Raw genomic sequence first — 25,013 nt, 5'->3', positions numbered from 1 at the left:
TGCGAGTCCACCTGCAGCAGCACCTTTCGACGGAACTCGGATGTCCGTGAGCGGATGATCGCCGTGCAGACGCCTTCCGTACCAACGCGGGTGACGGATAGCCGGTAGGCTGTTGCCAAAGATGCGCTGATACGGCTGGTCGCCGCGCACGGGTTGATCAGCGCTCGCATCTCAAATGTCTTGCATCCGGTGTCGATCAGGATGTTGGCCGTCGGAAGTATGCTCACAGCCTTGTCCTGCAGCAAGGATGCGAGCGACGTCGGAAAGGCCTCCTCGGACGTCGGCGAGGCCGGTCGATGGGGTGACGGCGACCGGGAGCGTGACCGTGGCGAGCGCGGCCTTGGCGAGCGCGGCCTTGGCGAGCGCGGCCTTGTTGGGGTTCGGGACCGGATGGAGACCGGTTGGTCTTCGCCTCGTCGCTGACGGTTGGGGTGAGCGCTGCGTGCCTCCTTGAAGTGCAGCAGTGTGTGGTGGTCCCCCCGACACACCCTGCACCTTCCCGCGCTGCGGCAGGATTGCCCGGAGTATTGGTGGGCCAGACAGTTAGAGCAGTACTTGTTGATGAGTACTGCTCTCAACCGTTTCTCCGCTGTCAGCCTCAGGAATCGCTGACACTTCCGGAGTGGGTGGATCCCACGGCACACGCGACACCGGAACGAGTTGGTGCCAGCGGGGCGGTCCTGGTGGGTGGATGTATGTGATGGCATACTACATGAAATGAGAACAAAAAAGGAAACAAACGATTATTGTAATAGCCTCTTTGCAGTGTCAATGACACACGGAACAGGACAGCATAGGACAACACAGGACGACGAATAAGAGTACAGGATAGGATGTTATTCGTCCTTCAGTCCTTTTGACGTGGAGGGTCAGTCTTGCTGTCCATCGGGAGTAGAATAAGTTTGGCAACGGGTCTTCGGATGGTACCCCGCGCCGTGAGCACATCTACCACTCGGACCTTGGCGTCGGTGCCTGGACACGTCGTCAGCACCCGTCCTAGGCGCCACTCGTTCGAGGGGAGGTTGTCTTCCTTTATGACGACCATGTCACCGATCCGAAGGTTCCGGGTAGGGGATTGCCATTTCGTCCGTTTGTGCAGCTCCTTCAGGTACTCATCTTTCCAACGGACACAAAATTGTTGGTGAAGAGCCTTCAGTCGCTGCCATCGATTGAGGATGGAGGTGGCCGGTTGGTTAATTGGTGGTTCCAACACCGAAATAAGAGGGCCACCTATGAGGAAATGGCCAGGAGTGAGCGCTAGTAAATCCGACGGATCCTCGGACATAGGGGAAATCGGCCTCGAATTCAGGCAGGCTTCGATCTTAGCGAGAAGAGTGGACAACTCTTCGAACGTATATTTCGAGGTGGATGTCGCCTTGTAAAAAAGTGCCTTAAAACTCTTTACGCCGGCTTCCCATAATCCACCCATATGCGGGGCGCCCGGCGGGTTGAAGTGCCAGGATAGGCTCTTGTGGGCGTGTTGTGCGATGATGCACTCCCTCGTCGCTTCCAAGAAGTCGTTGGAGATCACCTTGTCAGCTCCAACGAAGGTTTTCCCGTTGTCCGAGTACATTTGGTGTGGACACCCGCGCCGTGCGATGAAACGGGAGAAGGCGGCCAGGAACTTCTCCGTCGTGAGATCCGATGTTGCCTCCAAGTGTATCGCCTTCGTGCTGAAGCACACGAGGACGCAGACATACCCTTTGGTGATGAGGCAGGCTCGGCCAGTGTAATTCTTTATTTCGAATGGGCCGGCGAAGTCGACTCCAGTGTGCGTGAAAGGTCTCGAGTAGGACGCCCTTTCCTTGGGCAAGTCCCCCATCATTTGGGTCTGCAATCTCTTCTTGTAGATGACGCAAACCTTGCACGAGTTGATGGTGGATTTAACGAGGACCTTCAATTTTGGAATCCAGAATCTGGAACGGATCAGCCGCATAACGACTTGGTTACCCCCATGTAAGGATATACGATGGGTGAAACGAACCAGTAGTCGTGCAAAGGACGAGGAATACGAGAGGATGATTGGATGACTCTCATCGTAACGCAGCGAGTGGGACGCCCTTAGACGCCCGCAGGCCCGTAGAATCCCCTTGCCATCGAGGAAAGGGTTCAAGTTTCGGATTGAACTTGAGGAAGGAACCTGCTGCTTGGACTGCAGATATTGGTATTCTTGTGGAAAAGTGTGTCGTTGAGCCATGACGATTAGCCGCTCTTGGATCCGTGACAGCTCATCCGCCTGGACCACGGTAGAGCTTGGAACTGCCAACTTCCGACTCCTGTCGATGAATCGGAGAATATAGGCAGACGTGCGCAGTGCCCTGCCAAACTCAGAGAACTTGCTCAGGAAGTCGGGAGTCGGAGGTAACTTAGCGACGCTGCACTTAATCCGCTGCTCCAGCAGAGTCTCCGGAATGGGATTTTGAGATGTTGGCCATTGATCCGACGGGAGATGAAGCCACTCTGGTCCATGCCACCACAAAGGATTACGAATCAATTCTTGTGGCAGGACACCACGGCTTGCGAGATCTGCCGGATTGTGCTCGGATCGCACATGCGACCAATTCTTGGCGTCGCTGGCTTGGACGATCTTGGCCACGCGATTGGCCACAAAGGTTGTCCATCTGCAGGGTGGCTTGTTCAACCAGGCGAGAACAATTGTTGAATCAGTCCAAAAGAAAGTCTGGAAACTTTCTGCTGGCAGATTCAGGAGGAGGGCTGCAGATAACTCAGCCAACAGGACTGCGCCACAAAGCTCCAGACGTGGCACTGAGAGAGACTTGACAGGAGCCACCTTTGTCTTCGCAGTAAGGAGATGTGTGGAAACCTTGTTCGCCGTCTCCACACGGACATAGATCGCTGCTCCGTACGCCCTTTCTGATGCATCACAGAATCCGTGGTACTGGAGCTTCACCCGTATCTGGAATTGGACCCATCTTGGAATCCGGATCTTTCCCAGAGCAGGATAGCTCTGGAGGTACTCCTTCCATTGGAGTGAAAGATCTGTGGGTAGATACTCGTCCTATTCGAGCGTTCTCAGCCAGATCTTCTGCATGAAGATCTTGGCTCGGATAACGAAAGGGGCCAGCCACCCGGCTGGGTCGAAAAGCTTAGCGATTTGCGAGAGCACTTCCCTCTTCGTGTAGGAGTCCTGATGGGCAACTTCTGGTGGCATGAAGAAGAACTCGTCATTGTGAGCTTGCCACCTGATGCCCAGAGTTTTCGCTGTACTGGAGTCTTCGAGTTCGAGGAAATCTTCTCGAAGTAGATGGTCCTTTGGAATGTCTTTCAGCACGCTCTTATGGTTCGACGTCCACTTCCTCAGCGGGAAGCCAGCGCTGTCCAGGGCTGCACACACTTCCGCAATGGTCCGGATGGCCTCTTCTCTTGTGTGTGTCCCCGCTAGGACGTCGTCCACGTACATGTTGTTGGAAATGACTCGGCTTGCGAGAGGATACTCCAAGCGTATGTCATCAGCAAGTTGCTGGAGGACTCGTAGAGCCAGGAAAGGCGCACAGTTGACACCGAATGTCACTGTGTTCAACTCAAAGTCACGGATCTCACCGTCCGACGTGCGGAACAGAATTCGTTGGAACGGTGTGTGCTTTGAGTCCATGAGGATTTGGCGATACATCTTCGTTATGTCCGCATTGAACACATATCGATAGTATCGCCATCTGAGGGTCTGTAACGTGAGATCCGATTGGAGAATGGGCCCTGAATGAAGGATATCATTCAGACTCTTGCCATTCGAGGATGGACAAGATGCGTTGAAAACGACCCGCACCTTCGTTGTGGTGCTATCTGGTTTGAACACGGCGTGGTGAGGCAGGTAGAAATTAGGAGTCGTGACAATCGCCTGAGGCGAAATGGGTGTCATATGACCCAAGTCCACGTACTCCTGGAGAACGGCATTGTACTGTTCCTTTAGAGAGTCGTTTCTTGACAAACGATTCTCGTTCTTGAGGAATTGAGCCAGCGCTATAGATCTGGAATGACCCAGTTCAATGCCATCGGGCTTCCGGAATGGAAGAGTCACCCGATATCTGCCACATTTGCTACGAGAAGTAGTCTTAACGAAGTTTTCTTCGCAATCGAAGTCTGACTCCTTTATCAGCTTCGCTGGAATATCCTCCACCTCCCAAAATTTGGAAAGTAGGCTGTCGAGCTGTTCTTCTGCTTGGAGGGCGACTCTTGTCGAAAACGCAGAAACAGTTGTCGACATACTCTGGGAGACGGGGCCGGTAAGAATCCAGCCAAACACGGTTTCCTGCCCAAGGAGTGAGCCACAAATGTTTGGCCGGGAGCCGCTCAAGATGACCGACGGAAGGATATCCGCGCCAATTAGAATATCGATCTGAGCGCTCTTGTAGAAGTGTGGATCTGCCAGTTCTAGGACGATCGACCTTTACTCGGAGTTGAGCGGCAGGTGTGGCGGATTTGGACCCCGAAGGAGCGGGCGAAACGGACGACAGGCGACGAGATGTAGTCGGAAGCTTTAACGAGTGTTTTGAGTCCTTTTCGCTCTTTTGGCTCTTGGACATACTATGCTTCAGCAGTCACTTTAGAGTCTTTTCTCAACAAAGACTCACGGTAAAGCGGACAGCCGAAAGCAAGCACAAATGGAAAAGAACTTCGGCTGTCACAAGATAGTGAGCAAAGCCGACACAAGAAAACAGACGAGGAACAAAATCGCTGTTGGAAAAAACAAAAATGTTTAAGTGAAACACAAACAGCAGCGTAAATCTTTATTACTCGGTGTGATTGCTGCTGTTTATATACATATACGGAAATGGATAATATATTTGGATGTGTAATAATGAATTTATATATATATAATTTTAATGTATAAGGAGCATATACGGAGTGTATATGTAACGTGTACGGAAGTGTACGTGTATGTATGTGATAATATATATATATTATATGCACCTGTCGTGAGCAGCAGACAGCGCATGTTAATGCAATGCTGTGACAGCGTCTGCCAGCAGCGCTGCATCTGCCGGCAGCGCTGTATGCTCTCTGTTAGCGATCGCTTGCTGTTCGATCGGCTAATTGTTTGTTACTCTTGTTTGACTCTTCAATTGTAAATTGCTTGTAATCGTGTCGGTGGCGAAGCTTGGTACCTACTCAAGTCACAGCCAAACAAATCTAAAGTGGTGGTTACATATACGAACATATGTGCTATTTAATAAACAATTGAACTTGAAATTCGCGTGTTTTATTTATTAACAATAGACGTGCAAATAAAGCTACTAAAAAAGCTTAGTGGCTCAACATCTGGAGGCCCCGGCGAGATACATATTCTCGCTTAGTGTTGTGAATGCAATTGATTTTGCATAAATAATTGTTGAAAATAACTAAACATAAATAAAAATAATAACAACAATTAGTAAAACATTTAAAGTGCAAAGTGCTCGAGAGTGCGAAGAAATATATATGTACATACATATGTGCATATGCATATATATTTAACAAGCGGAGCATTTCTATTCTTGCATTCTCCGTTGTTTGCGCATGTTCGCCGTTGCTCCGTGGTTTGCGCACCTTCTCCGCTCTCCGTCGCTTGTCTATGCTCTCCGCTACTCCGCTGTCGCAGCTGCGTGCATTGCCCTACAATCTTGCTGCTCTCTCTTATGCTCTCGGGTTGTGTGATTTAAATCAGCTAATCAACTGATTAACTTTGAACTGCTGCTGTGCGTAAGCAACTCGCGCGCGTTTGTGATCGCGGTGTTGACGCGTTTTCCGTGCTGCGCTTCACTTTGAGCTACTCAAGCAACTAGCGCGCGTTTGTGATCGCGATTTTGACGCGTTTTCTCTTGCTTTGAACTGCTGCTGTGCTTAAGCAAACCGCGCGCGTTTGTAATCGCGGTTTGATGCGTTTTTCTTGGTGTGCTGCACAGTAAATTTGACATACAAAGTGAGCAATTGCCAGTTAGCAAAGTGCGGTTAACTGCTGACAATGGAAAACTCGATAAACGAGCAAGCGACTACTGTCGAAAATCGCGCGCGGTTTTTCAAGCGGAAGGTTTTATCGCTTTATGATAGCCTTGTGAGACTCGATGCGTCACTTTCTGAAGTTAAGCTAGCTGCGTTTAATTCATCTGAATTAGCAGTACGGTTGGAGCTATTAGAGCGTGCTCAAGCTTCATTTGACTTAGCTCAGAATGCGCTAGAGGAGATCGACAATAATGAGATCGGTAGTGAAACGCGGGACAATTTCGATGAGCGTTTTCTTGAAGTGAAATCGCGTGTTCGAGCGCAATTTGACAGTCGTGAACGCCAATTGATTCGGTCGTCCACATTGCGGCGTGATGAGACAATCGATCCTTCGGCTAATGGCCTCAGTGCCCGCGCTAACAGACATCGTCTTCCCGAGCTCAAACTTCCCACGTTCGGTGGAGGCTACACGGAATACGCGAGTTTTTGGTCAATGTTCGAGTCTGTCATTGACAAGGATAATGAACTGGATGATGTTGAGAAGTTCCAGCATCTATTATCGTGTTTAACTGGTCCAGCGTTGGATGCAGTTAGATCGTTGGAGATATCGAGGCTCAATTATCGTGTGGCTCTGGACATCTTGGATAATCGGTTTAACAACAACCGACTTGTGTTCCAGTCGCACATTAAGGATCTTTTGGGTACCAAGAAGGTGGAGACAGGAGCATCCGTGGCCACTAAACTTCGTGAGTTTAGCGATAAGGTAAATGTTCACATGGGGGCATTAAGGACTCTGGGCCGTCCAGAGGATATTGCAAATAGCATTCTTATTTACGTGCTGCTGCAAAAGCTGGATGTGGAAACCCAGGCGGCGTGGGAGGATAGCAGGGCATTGGACAATCCTGCCGCCGATAAAGTGCCGACTGCTACTGAGTTTTTCACGTTTCTGGACGAAAGATGTCGGAAGCTGGAAAGTCTACAGTACGCTATGGTCATTCACTCAGCAGGCTCACAGTTGGGATGGAACTTTAGCCATAACGGCAGCAGGAAGGCGTTTGTGGCCCAAGCTAGCTCCAGCAGAGCAAATGTTTGTGTGTTTTGTGACGCGCCTGGTCACGGCATATATTCCTGCCCCATCTTTGCAAATTTGTCTCCCTTCTTGAGGCAGAAAGAAGTGAAGAAGCTCGCTCTCTGCTTTAACTGTCTAAAGAAAGGACACCAAACTCGATCCTGCACATCTGGCGCTTGCCGTAACTGTGGTGAACGGCATCATTCGTTGTTGCATTTCGAGACGTCGCAACGAGTCTCGTCAGCTGATTCGTCTGCCGCTTTGCAGCCTCAAGCTTCTACGTCACTTGCTGCCCAATCTCGTTGTTCTGATGCTGCACTCTTGGGTACTGTTGGTGTTTTGCTTAAGAGTCGTGCTGGGTCGTTCATTCATTGTCGTGCTCTGTTGGATTCTGGTTCGCAAATCCACATGATGACGTCCCATTTAGCCCAACAGTTGCAATTAAAACGGACGCGATCAGATGCTATGGTTTCTGGACTTGGGGACACCGACGTTTCTGTTAAAGGATGCACAGTCAATGTTTGTATGCGTTCTTGCAACTCCGAATACTCTGTCAGTCTCCAAGCTGTTGTGACGTCAACAATTACTAACAGCCATCCGAATTTTGACATTGACATCGACGGTTGGGCGATTCCATCTAACATTCCGTTAGCTGATCCAGCCTTCAATCGTCCGCAGCGCGTGGACCTGCTGATTGGTGCAAGTCTATTCTACGGCTTGTTATGTGACGGACAGATTGACCTTGGAGATGGATTGCCTATCCTTCAAAAGACCCGCCTTGGTTGGATCGTTGCTGGTGGTGGAGACAGCAGACAGCAGACAGCATTGATGGCAGCGGAAAAGGTTTCTGATGATAGTGACGAACAGCAGCAATGCCAACGGATGGGACTCGCCAGTGTTGTGCAGTGCATGTCCAAGCAGATGGACAAGTTGAGCTGTCAGGAGAAGTCACAGACAACGCTCGCCGAGACAAATGCCGTGCTGCAGCAGATGCAGCGCAGTTACGAAGAGCTGCAACAGCAGTTGCACGACAGGGATGTGGAGTGGACGCAGCGTCAGCAGGAGTTGGAGCATCATTTGCGTCACAAGCAGGATCAGCTGAATGCCGCCGAGCAGCAAGTGCTGCAGCTGCAGACACGCATTCGCGATCAGGAAGCGCTGGAGCGGATAAAGGAGCTAGGCAAGGAGCTGCAATCGCTGCGCACCAGCACCGAGATGAAGGAGCGTGATCTGCGCGATCGTCTGGCGTTATTCCAGGATGAGGTCAGCGCGATGCGCACTTCGTCGCAGCTTCGCAGTCCCAGCAACCACAGCAATAGCAATGGCAACCACAACAACCGTCTCAACGATAGCAGCGGTGAGCTGTGCCGTCTGACCAACGACATGGAGAGTTTGCGCTGTATGCTGGACCTGAGACAGGCCGAGATCCCGACGCTGTCCAAGCAGAACGCAGAGCTGCAGCGTGAGAACGACGACCAACGCAGTTTGAGCAATCGTGTCACTCTGCTGCACCATTTGTATCGTCCTGTTGGTCGCTTCGTTCTCAATTACGATGAGCTTCGCACGTTGATTTGCCAAATAGCGGCAATTCTTAATAATCATTCATTGCTATCAGTTTCAGAGAATCCTGACGATTTGGATGTGCTGACTCCCGCTCATCTACTGTTTGGTGGTCCTCCAACCGTGATTCTTGAGCCCGACCTAACTACGCTGGACTATAATCGGTTGGATGGTTGGCAGCGTGTCACTCAGCTGCAGCAGGTCTTTTGGACTAGATGGCGGGAGGAGTATCTCTTCTCCAGAAAAGATCCAAGTGGCGCACTGCTGATCGTCGTCTCCAAGTCAACGACTTGGTCTTGGTGAAGGACGAAAATTTGCCTCCTCTTCGGTGGCCGCTAGCCCGTGTCATGTCACTTATCCCTGGCAAGGACGACGAGTGTCGAGTTGCCGAGTTAAAGACGACGTGTGGCAGCACCCGGAGAGCCATAAACAAACTCTGTCCACTGCCCCTGAAAGATGATGTTGAAAGATAGGCTTTCAACGGCGGGAGTATGTCGGGAGCAGCAGACAGCGCATGTTAATGCAATGCTGTGACAGCGTCTGCCAGCAGCGCTGCATCTGCCGGCAGCGCTGTATGCTCTCTGTTAGCGATCGCTTGCTGTTCGATCGGCTAATTGTTTGTTACTCTTGTTTGACTCTTCAATTGTAAATTGCTTGTAATCGTGTCGGTGGCGAAGCTTGGTACCTACTCAAGTCACAGCCAAACAAATCTAAAGTGGTGGTTACATATACGAACATATGTGCTATTTAATAAACAATTGAACTTGAAATTCGCGTGTTTTATTTATTAACAATAGACGTGCAAATAAAGCTACTAAAAAAGCTTAGTGGCTCAACAGCACCAATGGACTTGAATATATTGTAGAGTATCAATATATGAGGAACATATACGGAGTGTATATGTATGTGAAACAGTATACGTATCTGTATGTGCTAATATATATATATTATATGAGTAATACTGGACTTGAGTATATAACTTAGTATGTATGGACCATATACGGAGTGTATATGTGTGTAAGTGTCGTGTATGGAAATGTACGTGTATGAATGTGTATTGTGTGTGGATGTATATATGTCGTATGTGTATGTATGTGTATATATATGTATGGAGTGTAGTGGATCTACGCGCGTTTGCTATTAGAAGAACAACTCTCTTGTTATTTTGAATATAACAACATGAAGAGAGATTGCATACACAGGAGTGTGTTAAAAAACAGACAAACGCGATACGACAGCAAAGAAAGTAGCAAAGTACACACAACCGCGGCCAAATCGGAAAATATTAGCGAACTCTTTTAAACTGTATAGATACTTACACATACATATACATATAAGGATATATATATATATATATACTGTGCCAAGTATACACACAGTAGAAAAGATGGCTGAGAAAATGCCGGTCGAACGCTTATGTACTTATATATATGTATGCTGTGTCACATATATAAAAGGTACAAGAAAAAAAAATATGGCGCGAACACACTTGCACAAATGTATGAGGGAAGAAAAAGTGTATTACTTATCTTGTCAACCAATTGCTTGCTGGGGTCGAGCGATATCCAAATATCCGGCTCGAAGGACCAAAATGTGTAGGGGGGCGACGTTTGATGAAATAATAACACTTTCACTTTTTAATTATTATAAACTTGAACTTTGTGTGGCGTTTTACTTCACTTGAAAATATACATGTGTTTTGTGCGTAGAAGAAAACATATGATAGAGGCGGAGTACGAAAAAGCACTAAAAGGGGCAGGGTGACCATCTTTAGAGGAAAACCAAGAACAGTGTGTCTGTGCGTATGACACGGTCACACGCACAGTATACTAGCTTTGTCGCTATCGATAACTTTCGATCGCGACCACACTGTCAGCTGGCCTGAGTGGTCACACCTGCAGTCATCTGGCATCAACACCTATTAACCCTCTAAGACTACTATCCAAAGTAATAGAAAAAAGGTATTGAAATAATTTTTTTTAAGTAAATGAATATGTGCTCAGAAATTACGTTAAATCTTCGGTCTACCTGTAAGATGAGAGGAAAGGTAAGCGTGCCTGAAGGCACGCTTGGGGCTTTGAGTGAAAAAAATTTTTTAAACTAATGAAGATTTTTTTTTTATTTTTCTTACAAAACAGTTTTTATTCGCTGTGCAGCATAAATGTAGATTGCATTTCGTGCATATGCATTGCGTTTGTGAAGTTTTACAGTGCTTGCAACATTTTTTTCCACTGTGTCGATCCAACCAATGTGGGAAATGGTTCAGCTGGTCAAACCGCAAGTCCGATATTGGATGTTTTGATTTTTGACCATGTCTGAGCTCATGCTGATAAGGTGGATGAGAGAATGGAGACTCCTTTGCCCGCTCTGTCTGAAAGTATGGGGAATTTATTGTTCGTCCTGACTGAGAGGATGGAGACTGGTTTGCCCATCGCGGTGAAGATGCACTTTTGATTGGACGACCCGGTAAGGTTTTGTTTTTTTATGTCACCAGCCCTGCGGCTGGGGTTTCGCGAAAGTCTGGGAGTGCGAGTAATTTTTCTTCGCTTTCGTTCTCGTTTTGGATACGTCTGTGTAAAATATAGGCGTTGGTGGCTGCCATATCAATTAAGTGATAAAAAACTCGTGTTGCAGCATCCCGTGTTTTTGCTCTGATATGATGAGATCTACGCCGCCCATGTGAGCGTTATACTCATGCACAATTTGGGGACAATCAATTGATATGTGTCGTTAGCTTTTCTGTCAAAACGAGCAACCTTTGCAGTTCCTTCACGAGGGGTTGTCCTTTGAAATTGCTTTACACCCACATAGGTGAACAAAAAGCGAACAGGTTTGCTGTCTTTCCAGAGTACATTGGTTATGTCGATGGCAATATCGTTTGGTAGCTTGTCATTGGGGATACGGTTTCCTCGCACCGTGCCGAGACTGTAAATACCTTTCGCTCTTAGATAAACCATCAAAGGCAAAGATGTATAAAAATTATCGAAGTAAATGATGTGATTCTTAAATGTCTCAACGGTTTGTGTTAAGCGCACTACAATGTTGGCAGAAGCACCAAGATCTGGATGACCAGGTAAGACCACAGTATCACCTGCACCGCTGTAAATCTCAAAGCGGTATGCGTCTCCAAATGAATCGCACAATACAAATAGTTTAATGCCCCACTTGAGAGGCTTATTTGGCATGTACTTACGCAAGTGGTGCTTAATTTTTGTGCTGCACATTTGCTCGTCAACACAAAGACGGGCATACTTTGGCACCGAGTCAAACCGTTTGTTGAGACAGTCTACAAGTTTTCGCGTATGGAACAAAGGATCGTAGCCTGGTTCACCCTTTTTGATCCGTTCGCGCTCATCACGTAGCGAGAAGTACTTTTTGATTGCCTCGAATCTGCTTCGGGTCATGCGCATTTTGTCCCCAGTAGCTCTTCAGATTTGGGTAGCTATAAATAGACATGTACATCAAAATATCTATGTAGTGGTGCATTTCATCAGTATTAATTTTCAACTTATTGTTGATACCATCCGATAAAGCTGCTCACCTGGCTTCGCCGACGATCATATTCATTATTTCCGCATTAAAGAAATAGCAAAAGAGCTCTAGTGGTGTTTTGAGCTCCTTTATTTCTGCTGGCAACGAAAAATCGCCTCGAAATGCTACATTGTTAATATGCAACTGCATTGATTTCTGTTGCCACAGAATCTTACTCGAGTCTCTTGTTATTGATTCAATACCTGTTTAAATAAAACTAATTATTCACTAAAATAACATAATCTTGAGCAACTGCTCATCTGTCAAGTTGGACAGCTTATACCGAACCCGGTTTTCCATTTCCTGTAATATTTCTATTTCTAATAACTAAAATCACTCCATCAATAGAAACAAACACATAAATTACAATCTATTGTGAAATATCAGCTGGCAACAAAAGTTGTCTTGTATCCCCAAACGTGCCTCAAGGCACGTATCGCTATTTCGATGTCACAACGGATGTCTTTTATATATTTGCAAATCTGTAACTTAATTTTAATCGTAAATTAACTTACCTTTCAAGAAAAAAATTATGAGCTGGATAGGTTTATATATTCAAATTTATTTGTACAGCAAAACACAACATAAGGCAGACCAAATTTTACGCGCGAAAAAACATATGGCTTGTGCATATCGAAATATAAGTCGCGTTAAAAGCTTCGGTGAGCTCTCAAAGCTGAGGCTCATAACTTTGTGTGCTTTTTATCAACCGTCAAAAATTATTTAAACGTTTGAAAAGCTGTTAGTTTATTAGTTAAGGCCAAAAACGTAATACGCGCCTTCAGGCAGGCTTACGTGTTTGGCACTTTTTCAATATTTTCAATTATTTTTAAATATTCATTGTTTGAACAATATTGGTCGTCCTCGCCAAGGTTTTCATCGAAAACTAATGATAATATATTTGTTGTCTTAAGCATGTTGGCACCATTGTCATATGTAATTGACACTATTTGGCTTAAGTTTATATTATATTTACTTAGGACTTTTAGCACTTCAGCGGCAAGATTTTTGGCTGTGCTCGATCCAGCACCTTTAAGCTGTACCATGCCCAATATAATGGATTTTATTTGAGCTGAACCAATATATTGAGCACTTATGCCAAAAATGTTTCTTGCCAGCCGCGTGGCACTGTCTATTTTTAGAGACAATAATTTATTTGCCACTTCAGTGGTTATATACGCTTTTATATTGTTTGCCACTGTTTGCAAAGTTTCTTTTTGCAGTTTGATGCATTTAAAGCAATTTTTTTCCGTCAGCAGCTTTGAGTCCATCACAAATTGGGTCAACGATATTTCGCATATTTTCCGAATTGAAGACATTGAATGAAATGCTGTCTTCTGTCACCAATCCAATATATGACCTTAGCAGTTGTTTTTTATTCACTTCACTTCACTTTAATTTTTTTTTTTTTAATTTTATGGAGGAATTTGACGACGACGAAGTTTCTAACTGTTATACACTTGCAGCATTTAAATTTATTTTGTGCAAATTAGGTAAATGTGTTTTTAAATTTGAAAGTCTATTATTTTTTAGTTTAGTTTTACATGTTTTACATGTAGCTATGCCTTCATCAACGTTATTTTCAAAATTCATCCAAATATCACTTTGCGATATTGCTTCAATTGACACTGATGCACAAGAATCAAGTATCAAACAGTATAAGCAGAAAAATTCAGACGTGACATGTAACGACTTGCAGAATCGAAAGTAGCAGCAAAGAAATATCAAAAATTTTCAAACGGCGACTACTGCTGCTGGCGACTTGCTGAAGTCGAGCAGTTGCTGCTGCTTTGACTTGCGTTGCTTCGCGAAAGCAGCAGCAAAGCAAAATCCAAATTTTGTACACTGCGTCTGCTGCTGCTGATTCGATTTTCATCGCCGATCGTTTTCTGCTTTTGCAACGACTGCACTTCTGTTTTCTTCAGAAGCAAAAGCGGAAGCAAATGTTCATTTTAAGAGGTCGCTCGCAGTCGAAGCAGTGAAAAGCAAAAATATTGCGACTTCTGCTACTTCGACTGCAGTTTTTTAAACACTGGATTAAAGTAATATACAAATATGTATGCATTTGGACAAAACAAGACAAGTAAGAAAGCTACAGTCAAGTGTACTCGATCTAGGTGTTCATACGGACAGACACACAGACGGACATGGCTAGATCGTCTCGGCTGTTGACGCTGATCAAGAATATATATACTTTATAGGGTTGGAGATGCCTCCTTCTATCTGTTACATCGTTTCCTGCCGGCACAAAGTTATAATACCCCTCTACCGTATGGGAAGCGGGAATAAACAGCGAAATGGTTGCATACTACACATTAGAAAAATCGGAGTTTTGTGTTCATACATATGTACATATGTATGTAAGTACATATATGTATATTTTATTTTATATATTGATTGCACTTTTAACTATTTAACTTTGCACTTTCACTAGAATTGTTGGAGAGCACACATGCGTACATACATACGTCCTCGATTGGCGATCAAAATAAGAATATTGTAGTAGGTGCATATATTGAGAGAACACTGTACCGAATATAAACAGTTAAACAGCAACACTTCGTTAATGCCATGCAAACAGCTAAAGAAAAACACTTTGTGGCTTTACATAGTATGCGCATATTTCGAGGGAACACTGTACCGAATATGAACAGTTAAGCAGCGACACTTCGTTACAGTTACTTTGTCGCTTTACATTCCGACTCGAGTGCATACATATGTATATGCACATAAGACTCTCTCTCTCTCTCGCTAATATGCTTTGTCGCATATTCTTAGAGTATGTAATGTAAAACGTAATACATAGCTATGCAGCAGCTTCGCTGCCGGCACGACGGCTTCGCCGCGTGCTTTTCTTATTATGTACTTAGGCTAAGATCGTGCTTAGATTTTTTGGAATAAATCATTATCAAAGAGAAAACCAAAAGGCACAGACGTGCCAGTGCCACTATGGTCCGGATTGCCGATTTGGTGGCATAAAGTCCAAAACTTTATGAAAGAAAATCTGAATTTTTTTTATATATTTAAACTAGATACCCTAGATAGAAAGTATCAATAAATATTTTTGTCAAAAATGCAACCTTGCAATTTTTAGAGATGATTGAAGTCAGGTGATTGAGCAGCTGATTTTTCTGACAAAATTGGCGGGAAACTTTTAGTGACTTTGAGCGCTTGGCAAATCCCAAACGAAGTAATAATTTTCTATTTTTTAAAATGGATATTGAAGTTAGAGGTATGTAAATTAAGAATAATAAACACAAATTGTGTGATAATTTGTTTAACGTTATATACAACATATGTGTACTGTTTTGTGTTGTCCAAGGAAAACAAAAAGCTTACAAAAGTTTTCAACTTCTGTAGAAGAAAAAAAGATGTTCTGCGTATTTGTGCGTTGTGTAATGTAACACGTGGGCTGAAAAGTCCCGGGCCTTACACATAGATTGTGCTAGTTTTATTGCAGTCACCTTTTTTTCAGTTAATACAATCCTTCAGAAGACAGCTGCTAAAATTTCATGATATTCTATTCATTAGTTTGTAAGTTATTGAGCCAAAAGTGACACTACTTTTTCTATTTTCACAACAATGGATCAAATGCAATTTCGTCTTCTAATCTTACAATACTTCTTGATGGGAAAAAATACCGTTCAAGCAAAGCTTTGGCTTGAAAAGTGTTATGGGGACTCCTCTCCATTAGAAACAACAACAAAACGTTGGTTTGCTGACTTCAAACATGGTCGTAGAGACACCGATGATGCAGAACCCAGTGGACGTCCAAATGAGGAGGTCACACCAGAAAACATCAAAAAAAATCCACAAAATCCACAAATTCACTTTTGACCAACAACAAGAATGAGTTCATGAGTTCCTTCTAAAAAATTTATATTGAAATGTTACAGCGGCTCTGGAATGATTGCGATGCTCTTGATAAAGATTAAGTTGATGAGTAACGCCAATTTTGATCCAAAAAAAGCAAGTTTTCCTTGTCAGGCCCGGGACTTTTCAGCCCATGTGTTATGTTAAACAATAGTACACACTTTATATTAAATTTGAATAACAGTCCGGTTTGCGGCTTTTCCGATGCTTTAATTATTTAGATGTGTTTGAGTTCTATCACGCCACGTTGCTGGACGTGTGGATCGTCAGCGGGAGCCACTCTTGCGCGCTGACTAAATTTATATTTGGTCAAATAGATGAATGTACACTGAGCGACGACAAAAAGGAGTGCAATAAATAAAAACAAAAAAAAATTAAAATAAAATATCACGTAAACGTCATGATGTCTATATGGGCATTGGAGTAGGCGTGGTCAAACTTACTTGGAAGTTTGCTTAAATATTTAGGGTGGTTTATTATTGAAGTATGCTGTAACAGCGCCTACAGCAACAGGCATTGAATTTGGCCTAAAAGTTTGCTAGGTTTAAGCCAAGGTTGAAGTTGTTGCAAGTAGCTCCTAAAAGTATGCCTTTTAGTCTGTCGAATTAGCTTAAGCTGCTGTTAAGCTGAGCTTGAAGCAGCGCTGCAAAGCAGCTGATAAGCTGAGCAGTGTTGTAAAACTGCTGTTAAGCTGAGCAGTGCTGTAAAACTGCTGATAAGCTTAAAGTGCATCGGTTGCACTGGAAAGCTCAGCTTTGACATTTGCGCCAGCTGCATCAGCTTGAGCACGGCCAACTTAGCGAAAGCCGGTTCCCGTTTTATCATTTTTCTGATGACCGGCGGCGTACAGAGACGCATAATTATAGAAAATTTAAATCGAAAGGCATCAAGCTCTAGTGGGGATTTTTCCATTGCCATTGCTGTTAGTTGGATTGATTTTGTTACCTTTAAGGCCTTGCTCCTTGTTTCGAAGCAGACAGCCAGTTTGCTTTGACTAAGTGCCTTCACAAGCCGCAGCTTGTCCAGCGGAGCAGCAGGCTTCAGTTTCGCCCAGCGGAGCACCCATTCCGGCAATCTCGGCCAGCGGAGCACCCCTGCGCTGGCCCTCTCGGCCAACGAAGCGCCTTTAGGCGCCAGCTTTAATTCTCTGCCAGCGTCAACATTTGTTTTGTGAAATCTTTGATCTTCTCTAATCTACTTCAAGTGTTGTGAAAACAAGAAAAATGATTTAAATTAAATCATGCAATTGATATAAAAACAAAACAAACGAAATTCAATTTACCAGTTCTAAAAAAAAAAAATGATCGGAAAAAAAGGTGTAGCGCTTTCGCATTGAATAAAAATTTACCAATTCGAAAACAAAGTTAAAATTTAAATGAAAGTAGAAAATGAAAGTGTAGTTTTGTTAAACACAAGTAATAAAAAAATGTAAAAGTGTACTACAAAACTAAAAGTAAAATTTGATTAGTAGCGCTTGTGTCTGAACGCAAATTAAAACAATGGTAACTAAAATCAAAGTATCAATTAAATCAAATTTAAAGCGAAGCGTTACCACATTTAAAAGCAAATTATACGTACGATCGCAATTATAATAAAACTAAATCAATTTGTAAGAGTGCGATAAAAAAAAAGAAAAGAATGAAATTGTACAAGGAAAATATCAAAACAAGAGTGCGATTAGAAAAAAAAGAGGAATGAAATTGTAAAAGAAAAATTTCAAAGAACTTGTTTAAATTAATTTATACTTTGTTGCTCCAAAGATTTATTGTATTCAATTCAAAAAATGTGCGGATGTGCCTATTGTGCAAAATTTTTTTTTTTTTTTTTAAACACCTCGTCGTTTAGCCCGTTCCAGCACTTCGCCGGAGAGTCCTGGGGGTACATTCTTTTAAGAAATGTACGCTTTGTACAAATATTGTATTCTTGCACATTACGCACATTAAAATTCATACAACTAAAAGAACTTAAAGAAAATTTAAGTAAGAATAAAAGATTGATAAAAGTTGCGAAAAAAAATTAATTCTTAATAAATAAAAAAATACCTAAATGAATTACAGCCGTTGAAAACAAAACAAATTATACGATTACTATTAAACAAATGAATATTAAACAATTAGGAAAAATAAATACGGCACAAAGTTTAAAAAAAATTCTCTGATACCATTTGAAAAATAATTAGATTTAAATGTTGTATATTTTTGTCACATTATATCATCTTTGAAAGTTACTTTATACTCGTAGTTTATAATGTATTATTTCTTATATATTTACTTATTTAATTAAAACGATTTGAACATGGAATAATTTCTTTTTTGATTAGCCGAACCTGGCCGAAGGCTCCACCTTCGTAGAGCCAAAAAGGGATCACCAGAGCCAGGTTCTGTTGCTTGTGATCATAGGATGGGTGGGGGATCCTTGTCACGTAACACCAGTGACAAGATGGTAACCTAAATCTCGCACTCTCTCTCTTCTTTTCTCTCTCTCTCTTTTCTTCTCTCTCTCTCTCTTTATTTCTCTCTTTCTCTGCAGAAACATAGAAACTAGTTTTTTTTTTATTTCTCTTCCGGTTAGTGTTCTAGCTTTTCTTTATGTCGCAGCACACTCATTTCTAATCTTATTAATGATAGTGCGCAGCGAATATAAGATAGATTTGTGGAAGCAAGACCACCCCCAAAGCCGACAAGCTAGAGCCGGATACTATAGCGTGCCCCGCACCCACAGATCGTCCGTTTACCCTGGTGGTGTATATCGTTGCACGTTACAGATATAATTCATTATTATTAATAAGAAAAGTAGCGCCCAACGTGTAGGGCCTTATTGGTTACATCAAATAACTCAATAAGACTCTCGCAAAGAAAATTTTAAAAGTTTGCCTATTGTTTTCGCAGTTTTTTATATATTTCTGTTCTTAATATTTCAAACTCTTTAAAATAATTCGTCGTTAATTTTCTAATAGCTTTGGAAAACAAAACAGAAAATCTTATTTTCGGTTTTGGCCACTTTTTAAAATTGGCGTCAGAATTCTGTCTCCTCTTATATCATATGAGTCAATAATGGAGTATCAGTTAATGAGAGGAACTACAGAAGAATTCAACTCCGGTGGATATTCTGGCCCTTGTTATAAGATATCACATTATCGACCCAGGATAATCTTCACAAAGTTCAGACGGTGGATTATGTGGACATTTGAATTAAAAAAAAAGTGTCACAACCCCGTGTAACTTTTGCAGATTTAACTTCAAATTCTTAGAAGCTTTAGTTTTTAGAGGATTTAATTGGAACATAATAAGAAGATTTCTGATCTGTCTGTTGGTCGTAAATCAACTAAGATTCTAAACTCATCTCTCTGTCTATTTATCCTTTATACGAGAATTTTTTGGTTATTAATAGTTAAACTGCCCTACGACAGGTGTGATGTCAGGTTTTGTGTTCGGCTAAAAACTTTTATGATTTATCTTCTTTACATTTCGATATTATTTTTGGTTTATTTTATAGTACACCCAGTCCTTTTTTTACGCGATTGTTGGTTCTGCCATCGCGTAAAAATAGTTAGTTTTCCAGCATGCGTTTAACGTATGCTGACTTATTTCAGAAATTGCTTTTGACGCGTATAAGATGCAATCCTTGATAGAAAACCTTTTCCAAGCATCGGTGAAGTCCAATTCAGGATTTTTCTCCAGTTTTTCCATAATGCACTGATAAGCAATCGCATTAAAGTGAAAAATCCGCGTAAAAAAAGAAATTTGCGCTGCAAAAATAACCGCGTTAAAGTGAAATCGCGTAAAAAGAGATCGCATAAAAAAAGAACTGGGTGTACATTTTTTATTTTTTTCAATTTTTATTTTTTTTTTTTTGGTATTTATATACATTTGTTTCGTTTGATGGAAAATTATTTTTTTATTTAAATTAAATTTGTATTTGTCTTCTTGGTAGTTGTCGATTTGGATCGAAACATCAACGAACCTTTGTCAGTCTTGTAGGTTGATTCATTCAGTTCTTACAATGAGTGTTGTTCGATCGCCAAACAAGGGAGCCATGGGCTTGCCTATGGCGCTATGTCCTTTATGTAAAAAAGAAATTAAGTCCGCTGCAGAAGTATATAAAACTTCATGCAACCACGAATTCCATAAGAGGTGCATAGAAATATATTTTAAAGCGAAGGACAAATGCCCAGTTTGTCAAGTACCATGCAGGCCAGTAGAGCCACCAAATAGTCATAGCAAACTCGTTCCCAATCTAAAAGCCGTCAGGTGGAAGAGCGGAGTAGCGAAATAATGGCGGATGACGTTGCTGACACATCGCAAAGCGCATCGAACACACGCGTAAAAGATTCAGAGAATCCTGAATCCGAGAATGCTCTTTCCTTGCTCTCCATGGAGAGAAGACTGCTCACTATCTATCTATCTTTTAAATAGACCGGACAAAGTAGTACAGATACTCAATGGTTGGAAAATGAAATTTTCCGGAACAGAAGTATCCGTGGATAATTTTATTTATAGAGCAGAGGCTCTTACCCATCAAACATTAGGCGGAAATTTTGTGATTGTGTGTAAGCATGCTAGCGTACTCTTTGAAGGCAAGGCCCTCGAATTCTATTGGCGCTATCACAAAAGCGTCATAGATGTGAAATGGGGGGAATTATGCGCAGCATTGTGATCGGAGTTCCGAGTGCCTCACGGAGCCAAGGGACAATGACAGACGAGTGACGGAAGTCTCACTGCTTCCACCTTGTATTTTACCAGACGTGAATACTTTACCGGACGTTCAGAAAGATGACAGCTTATTGCTTCATCGAAAAATTCCAATCTTGAAAAGGACAGCCGTGTCTGCAAATGATTTTTCACCCGATTTTACTAAAGCGAAAACGAGAAGCACTAAGCGAATCAAATCTTTTTGGCAAAAGGCCAAAAAGTGTGTGCTTGGGTTAGAACATTTATGTTCTCTCTCACCTGGATCTAATGATCCTCGTCCATTTTTGTCTGTTCGGATCTTAGATCGTACAGTGTATGGTCAGCTGGATTCTGGCTTCTATTAGTTGTTGTGGAGGAGCGTTAGCCAAGGAAATTATTGAAGATAAAATTGCTTTTAAACCGATTAAGAAAAGCGCCACCACTGCAGATGAAAGTCATCAGAAAGTTTTAGGTCGTATGAAGGTTAAGATAGAGTACGCCAACCTTGAGAAACTGTTAGAAGTTAATATCGTTCCATCCCTGAAAGAAGATCTGTATCTAGGTATCGATTTCTGGAAACTCTATAACCTTCTTCCGAAACATCTGGAAGTCGCCAGTGTAGAAGACTTTAACACAGAAGTTGAAGATGAGGACCAACATAAATTGTCGAGCAGTGATAAGGCCAAGCTAGCTTTTGTGATGGAGTGCTTTCCCTCTTTTGCTAAAGAAAGTTTAGGGAAGACAAATTTGATTTCGCACTCCATAGAGGTGGGTAGCGCTAAGCCCATTAAGCAGCGACATTTCCCAGTCTCGCCTGCCGTAGAGAAGGCTATGTACGCAGAAATTGACAGGGCGCTGGAACTGGGAGTGATAGAAGAATCAGAAAGCGCCTGGTCTTCTCCAATTGTTATGGTGACAAAACCAGGCAAAGTGCGAATTTGTCTAGATTGTCGCAAAGTCAATAGCTTCACGGAGAAAGATGATTATCCACTTCCTCAGATTAACGGCATTTTGAGCAGGTTACCTAAAGCTGAGTTCATAACGAGCTTAGATTTAAAGTGCATATTGGCAAGTGCCTCTCGATGTTCAATCTCGCGATAAAACTGCATTCACGGTCCGTGGTAGGCCGTTATACCAATTTAAAGTTATGCCTTTTGGATTGTGTAACGTAACCAACACGATGTCGCGACTGATGGACAAAGTAGTACCAGCCCATCTGAGAAATGAAGTTTTTGTGTATTTAGACGATCTGCTAATAGTTTCATCTAGTTTCGATGGCCATTTAGAGGTGTTGAGAGAGATAGTTCATAGTTCCACATTAAGCATGCAGGTCTGACAATCAACATTGGCAAAAGTCATTTCTGTATGCGACGTGTGCGCTATTTGGGCCACATAATCGGCGACGGTGGTATTAAGACTGACCCAGAGAAGGTCAGAGCCATAAAAGAATTTCAAGTTCCTAAAACATTACGAGGTTTGAGAAGTTTCATGGGTTTGTGCAGTTGGTATCGCAAGTTCGTTCAGAATTTTGCCTCGTTAGCTTCACCATTAACAGATTTGATGACAACTAAACGAAGATTTAGCATGACACCAGAAGCATGCACCGCATTTGACGTGTTGAAGTCACGCCTTAGTGAAGCTCCCGTGCTATGCAACCCTGATTTTGCTAAGCCATTCGCAATACATTGCAATGCTAGTAAATCTGTCGTTGGGGCAGTATTAGTCCAAGTATATTGGGGAGAATGGGGGAAGCATACAGGTCAAAGTGTCTGATTGCATTCAACTTGGTGAATGCCAGCATGATTCCTGTCACTGCTTTCTTCAAGCCGACGCACTACCTCCACGTGGTTGTCCCTGGATTGTCGCTCGACAGCCGTTGAGTGGCAAACTAAGGCGCGCGACGAGAGTCCTAACTCTACAAACTAGGTTTTGGCGTAGGACTTGGAATCCACCCATGCAAAACACAATTTCAGTGAAGGAAGCAAGAGAAGCCTCGGAAAGGAACCGATCTAACGTTGACGACCATAGCAAACGTAAAAAGGACAATGATTTGAGAGTATGCACCTGGAACGTACAAACTTTGTACAGACCTGGTGCTGCTCAACAACTAGCAGATACCCTCAACAAATGTAGGGCTGACATCACTGCTATCCAGGAGATGCGATGGATAGGACAAGGCTGCATAAAGAGGAAGAACTGTGACATTTACTACAGCTGCCATCCAGAACGGCATGAATTTGGTTGTGGTTTCGTTGTAGGTGCCAGGCTGCGGCGCCGAGTCTCTCACTTTCGGCCAATAAACGAGAGAATTGCAACGATCCGAATTACTGCCAAATTCTTTAACATCAGCCTGATATGCGCACATGCCCCAACGGAGGAAAAGGACGATGCCACCAAGGACACTTTCTATGCGGAGCTCGACCGAGCTTATGGCCGCTGTCCTTCCCATGACATTAAAATTCTCCTCGGGGATTTTAATGCCAAGGTAGGACGAGAAGACATCTTTGGTGCCACCGTCGGGCGATTTAGTCTACATGAGACCACCTCGAGCAATGGTCTCAGATTAATAGGCTTTGCAGCTGCGCATAATATGGTAGTTCGTAGTACCGGATTCCGGACATCCATAAGGCATCTTGGCTCTCTCCCGATCGACTGACCAGAAATCAGATCGATCATGTTGTGATCGATGCAAGGCACGCATTTAACATACTCGACGTACGATCCTGTCGGGGTCCCAACATCGACTCCGACCATTATCTTGTTGCAGCTAAGATTCGCACACGGCTATGTGTGGCGAAGATTGCACGTCGAAGTGCGTTAAGAAGGCTGGACATCGGAAAGCTGCAATCACAACAGGCGAAGAATGCATTCTCCACTCACGTCTCGGGGCTATTAAGCCGAGCACCTTCAATACCTCAAGACATAAGCGATATGTGGGCGCTCATATCTCACTCCTGCGAGCTTCGGCAGAAGAGGTGCTTGGATTCCAGCGTCCTCTAACAAGGAATCCATGGTACGATCAGGAGTGTCGTGACGCAACAGCTGCAAAGGACGCCGCCTACAGAAGAACACTGCAGGCTGGGGCGACACGAGCTATTGTGGACGTCTACAGGTTGAGAAGAAGATACGAAAAACGCCTTTTCAGACGCAAGAAGAAAGAGCAGGAAAGAGCAGCAGATGCAGAAATTAAGCACGTAACTTCTACCAGAGGGTCAAGCGTCTGACCCAAGGATTTAAGTCTGGTGCAGTGGCGTGCAGGGACGATGATGGAAACCTTGTCACAGAAGCAGAGGTCGTGCTGAGGTTATGGAGGGATCACTTTTCGAGTCTGTTATCTGGCTCAAGCACAGACTCTGAAGATTATGATCCACGAACCCCAATCTATGGCACTGATATTGAAGTGCCAATCCCAAGTCATATCAAAGTCAAGGATGCAATCCAACGGCTTAAGAACAACAAGTCTGCAGGTGCTGACGGCCTGCCGGCAGAACTGTTTAAGGCAGCTGGTGATATGTTGGTAGGGAGCATGCACCAACTAATCAGTAAGATATGGCTCACGGAGAGCATGCCCGAAGATTGGAATCTCAGCATGATCTGTCCCATCCTGAAGAAGGGTGATGCCACGGTGCGCACCAACTACCGCGGAATTAGTCTTCTTCCAGTTGCGTACAAGGTCCTAACGAGCGTATTGTGTGAAAGACTGAAACCCCATGCTGAAGCACTGATTGGACCTTATCAGTGTGGGTTCAGGCCTGGCAAGTCCACTGTTGACCAGATTTTCACCTTGCGCCAAATCCTGGAGAAGTCTTACGAAAACCAGATCGACACGTACCATCTCTTCGTCGACTACAAAACTGCATTTGATAGCCCCCGGCGAGATCGCCTATATGCCGCCATGTCTGAGCTTGGTATACCAGCAAAGCTGACTAGACTTTGCAGAATGACATTGAGCAACACCATAAGCTCTGTCAAGGTAGGATGTGGCCAATCCGAAACCTTTACTACCAAGTGTGGCCTCAGACAAGGTGACTCGCTGTCTTGTATACTGGTACCAGATTCTCTGTCGAGAGTGAATGAAGATGGCATGGCGGCCATAAACTTACGACAGGGTTTAATTGTGGATTTAGACTCGCCACATTTCAAGTCTCAAGAGTACTTGGAGTTGCTCGAAAGCGTACAAGCTAATAGTACGAATTTTCCTGATTTGAAAGTCGATAGCGGATACGTTTATCGTAAGGCTGAGCATTTGACAGGAGAGCAGATACACGATGAGTATGCCTGGAAACTCTGGATACCGAAAGAATTGGTCCTTAAAATCCTTTTCCAGGTTACCTAAAGCTGAGTTCATAACGAGCTTAGATTTAAAGTGCATG

General features: G+C 43.5%; 1 protein-coding gene across 1 annotated transcript; it reads right to left on the bottom strand.

Moving 5' to 3' along the window:
• Positions 1-847: 847 nt before the first annotated feature.
• Positions 848-2,987, bottom strand: LOC132797868 (uncharacterized). Its single transcript, XM_060809627.1, has 2 exons — positions 2,979-2,987; positions 848-2,917 (listed from the first exon to the last, which is right to left on the bottom strand). Exons 1-2 carry the CDS (start codon positions 2,985-2,987, stop codon positions 848-850), a joined length of 2,079 nt encoding a protein of 692 aa, XP_060665610.1.
• Positions 2,988-25,013: the final 22,026 nt, after the last annotated feature.

This window comes from Drosophila nasuta, unplaced genomic scaffold, assembly GCF_023558535.2.
Source record: "Drosophila nasuta strain 15112-1781.00 unplaced genomic scaffold, ASM2355853v1 ctg28_pilon, whole genome shotgun sequence".
In the NCBI taxonomy this organism is placed as follows: Eukaryota; Metazoa; Arthropoda; class Insecta; order Diptera; family Drosophilidae; genus Drosophila; species Drosophila nasuta.
Note: the sequence above shows the minus strand (reverse complement) of the source record. Positions and strands in the feature narration are given on the sequence as shown.